The sequence below is a fragment of the Chelon labrosus genome, assembly GCF_963514085.1.
Source record: "Chelon labrosus genome assembly, chromosome: 11".
In the NCBI taxonomy this organism is placed as follows: Eukaryota; Metazoa; Chordata; class Actinopteri; order Mugiliformes; family Mugilidae; genus Chelon; species Chelon labrosus.
Genome location: NC_140344.1, coordinates 12,329,157 through 12,339,344, shown reverse-complemented (window position 1 = coordinate 12,339,344; position 10,188 = coordinate 12,329,157). Strand labels below are relative to the sequence as shown.

Sequence of the window (10,188 nt, the reverse complement as noted above, 5' to 3'; positions counted from 1 at the left end):
ATAAAAATTAGTGTCAAATAACCATGTAGACATAAGTGATGAGTTTCTGGGTGGAAGTAAGATGGTGGTAGCAAAACCACAAGTTGTTCAAACAAGTCTTTTTTCCCCTATATTGACCCCTCATGGGGAATTTCTTTCTCTCCATTTAACCCATCCATCCAGCAGTGTAATGCAACTACAAGAGTGGCGCCCTGGGAGCAGTTTGGGGGTTAGGTGCTTGAGTCCCAAAGTTGCTTCTCTGACTACTATTCCAAGGCTCACTTTATATACATATATCTTTATCAGAAAGGAACAAGGTGATTGCATCGACGCTGCAAGTCTTCAAAATAAACAAGTGTTCTTTATTTCAAACTAAATAATGGAAACAAATAACAATGCATTGCTGAGGTACAATATACCACATATATACATAAAAACACAATGCTACAATTTGAAACTGTTATACAAGGTATGCTATTCACAACAGTATAGTATATGTTGAATGAGGGAAGGAACAGCTCAACTTACTATTTTCAAGGACACAAGTTACCAATGTAATATTTACGCCAGAGAAGCGGGAAGATGAAAGAGACATGTCTTTGCCTCCCTCCTTCTGCCCGCCCCCAAAATTGTCCATCTCGCCAAAAATATCCTGCTTTAGAGACCTTTGAACACTTCACAAGGCTGATGATTTGAGGCTTGTAGAATTGACGGAAATGGAATGACATTTCTCTTTAGGTCCATAATTATCATGCTAGTCAGGACGAAGCAGGTTGGGGCACACAGTGTCACTCTGGAGAGTTGCATCTAATTAAACACTAGAAAAAGGATAATTACTACTTTTCAGGGGTACGGGAGACCTCACCCATGTTTCACGTTCCCTATCTGAACCGAAGCTCGCCCAAGTTACAAGCACATCTGCCTTCGGAGCTGGACTTGCAACTGCAAACCCACAATCACTCCGACCTCAGGACCACTCCCTTCTAGGGCAGAGCTCAATGTGGTCATTTGCAACAATACGGACCACCTTTGGAGACCTACGGTATGATCCTCGTTTCACTCAAAACGGTGTTTCAAGTTTCAAGTTTCAAGTTTACAAAAGACGTCCCCTATTTATAGAGTGTATGAGTTGCAGAAATCACAGTTGACAAATTAGCATTGCTGGCACAGCTCGAAAGCTGAGCTGGGATGTCTCGTACCTGAGGACATGCCAAGTATTGGGAGGTAGAGAATAAGCTGAGCTGACCGACTGGATATTGAGCTGTCAAAGGTTGGGTTATAATTGTAATAAAGCATATATAATTTAACTTCCCTATTGGTCAACTTTTCCTTTTCAGGTTTTTGTTTTCTCATTTTTGGTTATTGTACCCATTCACTGCTATTTGCATCTTATCGATTACTAGCTGTGCTTTCTAGTTGGTGACAGCTTGCTACAAAGCTTAAGCCATTTCTTTTGGCGGATTATATTGCATGCATGATGTTAAAACACAAATGTTACTTAAAACACGCAGAGAGCAGGATTAACCTTTGAAAAATCACTTAACTAATACTGAATAAGTTCCCTGTTTGGTTCACAAAAACACCACATAATAGTAAATACTTTTATTCACATATTTACAAGAAGTAGGATGCAGTGTTGATGACTGTTCTTTTAAGTAGTTTTAAGGCAAGACTAAGGATATGGTGTACGTTGAATAAAAAAAAAAAAAAATCTGTGCTACATCACTAAAGAAGAGCCAGCTCAGGTTTGTTAATCTTGCACGCTGCATGCTCGTCCTCTCACACTATCTTTACGGTACAGGTCAGAATGTCACCCAGGCTAAAGTCCTGCGTGGAGAGAAGGACGCTGTCTTTCTGTACAAGTCACTTCACACGTATGTATTAATCTCAGTAGTGAAAATATTCTGTACAAAACAATTCCCATTCACTGTGCGAGAACCTTTTGATTGATAGCTCTAGGAATAAAAGCAAAATGTTTCCCTGAAAAATGTTTCAATTCAGCATTTGTTTTTGTGAAGTCTGAATAAGATTGATGGCCACGATTTAGAGTAAAAACTGTTCTTTAAGAGTTTCCTCAGAGTGCTGACTAAGAAGGTTTAAGCAGTGTAAGAAAAGATTCACTGTCACTCATCCAGCATGCTTTTTTCCTTTGTTAGGGTTCACTGGAAAGCTGTCAGAAGGCATGCATGAGTTCAGGTATGCAGGCTTGGCTTTAGCGTACGTACAGTATGATATACATCAACAGCATAAAACAGGAAACACATGACAGCACAAACTCTTGGTCCTTGATTGTGATTAAGAAACTGTGTCAAGAGGCATCTTTAACAGAATACACCAAATACTGAGTCTGGAAGTCATGTGGCTGTACATGAACATTATTACCCTATACTGTACATACTAAGTCAAATAACTAGGTGACACAAGATTGCAATGCACTACATACTGCTAGCTCCTTCTTTAGAGAACTGCAATGCACAAAGGAGGGAAGTGTGTCGAGAGGGGCTTGACCTCACAGTCCAGTGAAAGAGTCGGGTCACATTCACTATGAGGTTTCTCGTTCTTGTTGTAGAGTCTGGGACGTGAGACTGTGCTCATCTGTTAAACACTGGGGGTTACATAAGGCTAGGTCCCATAGAAGGGGGCAGGGGGCATTGACTGGCAAAGTAATGATCCGAGCCCCAATCAAATAATAATCCAAACCTTCTGAACCCACGTTTGTGATCTGTGCTCAACTGTCCCCTCCCTGGAAGTATCCCACAGTCACCTCAGATCTTCTTGGGCTTTCGGCCCAGGTGGTAGTAGTAAGCAACGGTGACCACCAAGAAGAGTATTCGACTGAGGAGCAGGAGGATGGCGGCGTTGGGCAGGATGCCGAGCTCCATTAAAGTGATGCATGTCACTGAAACCATAAAGCAACATTTACTTGGAATGTGATCTTAATATCAACAGAAGGAAGACTACTTATTGGAGATTGTATCTTGAAGGAGACATTCCCATTTCTTTCAAATCTGTCAGAATCTTTTTAGGAATTTTCCTTTTAAAAAGTTCCCTTCTCATGTTTCCACAGATGTGTTTCCTTGCTGAGATGTGACAGAAAGATAGAAACACAGAGGGAAGTTTGAACTGTAAGACTGATAGATATTGTTTTTTCCCCTACTGATCTGTGTAATATATCATGAATTACTGTGTGACCTGAAACTCCTCAAATGGGCCCCAAAAGACTGGTATCATCAAAAGTAATTAAAGGCTGTGACTCCACACACTAAACACAAGAGGGCACTATCAGCACATCCTTTTGTAAAACTGGTAAAAACTCAACTCTCTGTCAAAGTGAGATAGAAAAGGGCTGAAGCTTTCTCACAGCTAGAAGCAAGAAGACATGCCTAGATCTATAAAACTGTGTGATGGAAAAGTTAATCACCTAGAAACTGGACAGCAAAGTAGCAGGCTTCACTTAGCAGAGTCCACTGGATGATGACCTTTTCTGCTGTGTAGAGACCGTTCCACATGATGAGGGCCAGGCCTGGAAAAGGTTGTGATAAAAGGGCATTTATAGGTTAAGGGGCATGGGAATGAAAATGAAAGAAAAAAAGAAGAAGAAGAAACTCAAGAAAAAGAGGACTCCTACAAACCTACTAACAAAACTACTACCAGAGGAGTTTACTGGCAGCTGTACTCCAACTAAACTGTGATGCCATGTACACATGTGATAATTGGCCTATTGATTGAGCCAAATGCTCTGACTCATTGATGCTGATAAAAGTGTTCGCTCAATCATTTCATTCCCTGCTCTCCCTCCAGTTCATTTTCCTGCATTTTCACTCCCACCCACACAGACCAGTGAGACTATGAAAACGAGAAGGGGTAGGCAGTGAGGTGGGAGGGCTGATGGACTGTATAGTGTCCCTGCCAGGTTCCATCTGTGTGGCAGATGAGACCCCGTCCTTCGCCCCCCTATACCGTAAGATGCCATGCTTTTTCTTCGCTAATCCCCACAGCTCTGCTGACATTTATATTACAGAAGCCTGTCTTTAGTTGGCCTTATAAAACCTAAAGCTGGTTCATTCATTTCTTCTTTCATGGCGTGATTAAGGATATATCTCTCCTCAAGCACTGCAGTCACAAGACAGAGGGTTATTATTTTATTTGCTTTTGATTTTACATTGTTGATTTATCAAGAAAGGCATACAATGTGCTGAAGTATAGGTTTTTGTTCTTACATCATATCATGCTCTATATAAGGTCCATATAAGGTCTGGGTGTGGGCATTTTGGCAAATATCATGACATGACTAAGCCATCAAAATCTAGTCTTACAGAGGAACAAACTGTCTTTGTCTCTTTGTCACAGTGCCATCGCAAACACCCTGTAATCACCTGACTGACAGCTGTGTCTCTTAGGGCCATTAAAATCATTACTCCCAATATTCAATATATATTCTTTGCAGAGGCTTGCACAGATGCCGTAATTACTTGGCATATGTGATGATCAATATGTTACGGGCTGTCTTCAATGGATGACGTGGGACAGAAGAAACAAAAAAAAGATGCACAATTTCAAAGTAGCGTAATACACTGCCTCCTCCCTGAGTTCAAACTCAGAGAGGAGGAAGGCAAACTCACGCACACACTCATACATACAGAACATACACTATCCTGGCATCCCCAACTCTGTTCCCACTAGATCTAAACTTGATATATGAGGCCACAGAGACAGATGCGGCCAGAGCATTAGCTGTAGAAGTGGACTTTGCACCTCTAACATGCCCTCATAGTGAACTGTAGATACACAGAACTGAACCAAATTATATGGCCTCTGTTTGTGCCCCAAAGGAATGAATCTGAAGCAATAATAGAGTTCTTTATACTGTATCTGAATGAGTGTGTGTGAGTTGCAATGACTGCGATACAAGTCATTATCACAAGAGACCACATGCAGTTGAGCTGAGTGTATTTTTAGCACAAACATAAATATAGCGTATATTAAAACATTGTGTGTCAGCATCATGTATGCACTCATTCATGATGTATATTCAGTGCCTGTTTACTTACTGAGCAACGCTCCTCCATACAGGCGAATAGAGATGCTAGTTGTGGAGAGCTCCTCCTCAAAAATAACCTCATATAGCTGGTTGGGAAACACCAGAGCCTGCATAGTGAAACAAAAGCACAACACAGCTCAAACACATTAACACAACCGCACACTGTCTTCCTGAGGTCTTCCTGTTTGTCAGTTAGTATTACTGTGCATGGCCTGAACACTGAGGATATTGAGAAATTTAGATGGTGTGGCAGACAAAGACGGAGTTGTTTCACCAGATGTCCCTCACTGGTTACAGTGAAATTTCAGTGCTATGAATGTGAAACAACTTCTTCACTATTTATAATTCAAGCAACACTTACCATCAGGGCCATAACTGTGAAACCCACTGCTGAGACGAGGATCCACACCCTGAGAAGAGCAAATATTGATTGAAAAGGTGTTCTCTCAGAGTTAACAAGATGTTGAACTCCGCTGGAAACTACACAGATGACCTCACACAGTCTGCCGAGGTAACCGTGGGCTGTTACAATGAGTAAAACGAACAGCTGAAATCTCACCTCAAGCCAACAGGCTCTCGCACAGCAAACTTCAACTCATTTCCGAGCATCTGACTGATCTGTGAGCAAACAAGGCAAGACAAAAGAAAAAGGAAATGAGTTATGAGAGGCATGAGAAGGTAAAACGTAATTGCAATTATGTCATCTTTACTGTGACAACCTTCAACAAAGCACAACATAACCAAAATTAAAATGCCCTCCGTGGACATGGATTTATCGTGGACACATCTGTGGCAAGCTACTGGGAAAGAAGTGCATGACACACAATGCAGTGGAGAAAAGAGAAGAGGCTGAGTGTCAGAGATGGGCCAATTAATATGTTAATTAGGGAACATCAGTGTCGTCACCTCCTTAATTACCTCTGAAGATTACGAGAGTATGCCATAACAACATCTTGCAGTGGCTCCTGGGTGAATAACTTCCATGTGTATGCCAGAAGAAAAGCATTACTTGCCACAAATCCTAGCAACTAGTACCACACACAACTCCATTTATAATCCTGAAAGTCTGACGCAGTGAAAGAAATGTCAGATAAACCGAACATATGCTGTTTCTACGTGACCAAGAGTTGGTTCCAGTTGAACACAAATACAGAATAATTCATATTTTAGTAAATGTCACACAGAATCAATCTTATCCTATAGCAGTATCAGAAGGACACATGGCAATATCTGTTATCTCAGAAGCTACAAGAAGCTGGAAACAAAAAGCAACTTGATTTTCAAACCGTTCCCTCTGACACAACAAACATTTACAACCACTTGAGGGCTGTGAAGATGTAATCAATTCATCATTTACAACACAAAATGGCAACTTAGTCTTTCAGATTGTTGATTGGATAAATCACCCCAGGAACTATGAATTTCACATTAGAAAACATTAACGACAATCATTTTTCATTAATCCAACTTTTTTTGATGACTCAATGATTTTTTTTAAAACTCTTATTCAGTCATTTTCTCATAATAAAATATTTTAACATGAAATCTTTGAATGAAGAAACATTTCAAACTTTAACCTAATGATATTCATTTAATAGGAAATGCAGTTTAGAGTCTAACATTAATGGAAATCTATGTTTAGTAGGTCTATGTGTGCATCAACAAACTCTGATTACTTTTTCAATGGACTAATCCATCGACTGTTCCTTTGATGAACCACAAAGCAATAGAAATTCCCCCATTAAACTTTTATTCAATAATTATAATGACGTATAATTTTACCATGATATGTATGAATGAAGAGCCCAGTTTGAACTTGGCAACAAAAAGTTAAGATCTAGCGTAGATCTAATAGGAAACAGGTGGTTGACTATGTTCTGTTGTTAATTATCAAAACGTTTTTCGTATATTTGATTTGAATTCAAAATGCACCTCTAATATTCATATGTAAAGGGTTAGTTTTATAGGTCTATATGTGCAGAAATAAGTAGGTTACAACTAGTAAATGCTCTGGGAAGCAGCTTTGCCACACTAGCCATTAGCATCTGCTCTGGAGAGTCTTTGTTGAGTTCTTGTCTGAAATGCAACAGATGAGAACAAACAGGAGGAGGACAAAACTCACTTAAATAGTACAAACTCTGATACTGATGGCTCGTTTTGAGGTCAGAAGGCAGACGCTGCTGCTGAGGTGCTCACTCATAATGTTTGTGCTGCAGTGCTTTGCCCTTACAGTTTTACAAAGCATGCATCTCATTAGTTCTGTGTTTAAAGAATTCCCGCAAATCTGACAATCGGGATTGGCCTTTGTTGGACATTTTCTGGAAAATGTCTGGAGACATAATTGGGGTGAACTCACCCTTGTATGATGTCGCAAACAGAAAAAAGGAAGATATGGAAATAACGAATGTGTCTAAAATAGAGAAAAAAAGGAGGCGACAACATATTCAGCATATTTACACAGTCGATGTACTGACATGTTCTTGCAGCTGTTTAACAATGTTCACTACTGTCATTTTGTTGATTCAGGAATTGATTCCCTGATGTGATGTCCATAGCAAAACTGGGTGCAAAATAAACAAAATGAGTTGGCTAAAGCACCACTGAGGGTTCATTTTGGAATTTAAGAAAGGACATATGTCCTTTAAACCTCAATCTAGAGTATAATTAACAGGTTCCAAGATCCACTTTACTGTAAGGACTGTATACCGCTTACAAATTATGCTGAAATCCACAAGTGCAGGAAGGTAAACAAACAGTCCAAAGATCAGTGGAAAGATAAACTTTCTGCCAGCCCCTAGATATATGACAGTTGTAGGCTGCTGAATTGAATTTCTCCACCTAAGCCCTAAAGGTCCTATAATTTTTCCTAACATCAATGATTTCCCATCATTAAATGTCTTTTCCCTCAAAAGGTGGTCTTGTGCTGAGGTCAGACATAGCATCACAGAGACTAAAAATACACTGAAACATGAACACCACGAAGGCAGAGAAGATGAATCATTTTCTGGCTCGCAGTGTTTGCAGGGAACTCACTATCAGCTGGAAAGTGGTTTTCTGTTGGACATTCCTGTGAAATGTCAGAGCGAATGAAAGAAAATGATTCATGTCATATACCAGAAATATTAAAATGAGTGTTTCTTCCATTGTTCCTGTGTAAAACTGAGACCTAATTCCCCTGCAACAGATAGCACCTCACTAGCTCGACATACCATTAAGTATCACTTTTTGGCAAGGAGTAACTCTATATTTGCATTTCTGGACTTTCAGAGGAATCATATCATGATATGATTTTGTTGTGTTTTTGTTTGTATACATATTCCATACTAGATGGAAATTAATTTGCATTTTTTTTTTTTTTTTTACATATAGAAGCAGAGTTCATAGTGAACTGGATACATTTCCTCTTGATGTGGAACAACAAGGTGAAGATGTACTTCACAGAGTGGTTCCACATAAAACAAAATGGTACTTTACTATCTTTACTGTGACTTCACTGACTTGCAAAACTACTTTTACTTACTTTACAACAATTCAAATAGGATCAAAAAATGATTTGTCTCTTGCCATTGGTTACTGTACTAATTTACTTTGTCCAGTGGAAGGGGCGAGACTTTACCTCAGACACTGTCTTTGAACTCAGGGCAGAAGCTTTAAGAAGACTCACTTAAAGTTAAACTCTTAACATAAAGAAAACATCCCTTCTTGTGTTGCAGCAAAAGTGCCTGTACACAAATCCATTTATGCTAGCTGTGATCACATGAGCAGGTGAATCAGGCTTCCTGTGCCATGGTTTCAGGGGCAGTTCTTGACAGGAACACATAAATATTCATGACTGGCATGAGAAATACTCAAAGGGAATTGAGCGTCAGCTGATGGCACCAGGCTGGCTTGGGGTGGAAATGCCGGAAGGGAGTCGGGGAGAGAGGGAGAAACAGGAAAAGTAATAAATACACAATGCTGTTAGTGCTGAGAGATGGTTAATCACAGCTGCTATGCTCTGGCATTTTCATCAGTCACTCAGCCAGCGACATTCAGCAAACAAAAGGGCCATTTGTCAACCATAGACCGGAAAAATATTCAGATGTAGACGCTATTATCTGAGTATGTACGCTTTTCATCTGAGGGATATCAGCGTGCAGATAAAATAAGCAGATGCTAATCACCATTTCATATGTCTCAACATTCATCATATTACAATAAACTATGATATGTATTTATGAAAGTGTGGGTTCATGCTAGCATAGCTAGGTTGGTGTAAAATCACCTTAGCGCTTCAGCACCGGATTAGTGGGTTCAAGGATCTGTCAGTAAGAGCTGAACTCACATAAGGCAGCACAGGTACAAGCACAAAGTGCTTCTCTCACTTAAGTATTTGTAAAAGAAACAATATTCTTATCTCTGAGTAGTGAAGGAGGCAGGAAGAGGCAGGAAGACACAGTCAGCGGAATACAGGAGCACTTCCCTCCTTTGTTTACAGCGAGTACAGGGATAAAGTCAACTGCTTCCTCTCCAATCCAACGCTTATCAAGCTAACCTTACTTTTAGATCACACTGGGCCTCTACTTCACAAAACACTTTTAGCAAGGACAAATGGAAAAACAAGCGTAGCAGCACAATGGAGGAGAACAAGTGACCATTTCACATCGTGCCAGCGACAATTTATTTTTAAATTAGGGTCAATGTCACATTTAAATAGGGAAACATTTTTTAAAACACCACTAATAGATAACATTTGCACAGAGTGTTTTCAAAATACCCTTCAGTCATTACAGTGTCTAACTGCAAGACATTACACCAATCGGACATAACATTACGACCACCTTCCTAGTATTGTGTAGGTCTCCCTTGTGCCTCCAAAACAGTTGTGACTCATCAGAGAATGGACATGGGTCTTCTGAGGGTGTCCTGTGGTGTCTGGTAACAGGATGTAGTTAGTGGGGGCCTTTAGGTCCTATGGGTTGAGGGGAGGGGGTTTCTGTGGATCAAGCTTGTTCCTGTACATCCCCCAGATATTTGATCAGTTTGGGATCTAGTGAATTTAGAGGCCAGGTCAACACCTTGTGCTGTTTTTTTGACTTGTTCCTAAACCATTTTTGTGTGTGTGCCTGTGTCAGGCTGCATCCTGCTGGGGATGGCTGCTGCCATCAAGGAGTGTCATTGCTATGAGG

At 40.2% G+C, this 10,188-nt stretch overlaps 1 protein-coding gene across 1 annotated transcript in view; it reads right to left on the bottom strand.

The window, feature by feature from the left end:
• Window positions 1-270: 270 nt before the first annotated feature.
• The window catches only part of tp53i11b (tumor protein p53 inducible protein 11b), a 32,872-nt gene continuing 22,954 nt past the window's right edge, over window positions 271-10,188 (bottom strand). The window contains exons 3-7 of the mRNA XM_084555678.1: window positions 5,580-5,638; window positions 5,382-5,430; window positions 5,031-5,127; window positions 3,401-3,502; window positions 271-2,878 (exon numbers count right to left, since the gene is read on the bottom strand). Coding sequence (XP_084411804.1) covers window positions 2,745-2,878; window positions 3,401-3,502; window positions 5,031-5,127; window positions 5,382-5,430; window positions 5,580-5,638 — 441 coding nt within the window. The 3' untranslated portion in view covers window positions 271-2,744. The remainder of the gene's footprint in view (window positions 2,879-3,400; window positions 3,503-5,030; window positions 5,128-5,381; window positions 5,431-5,579; window positions 5,639-10,188) is intronic.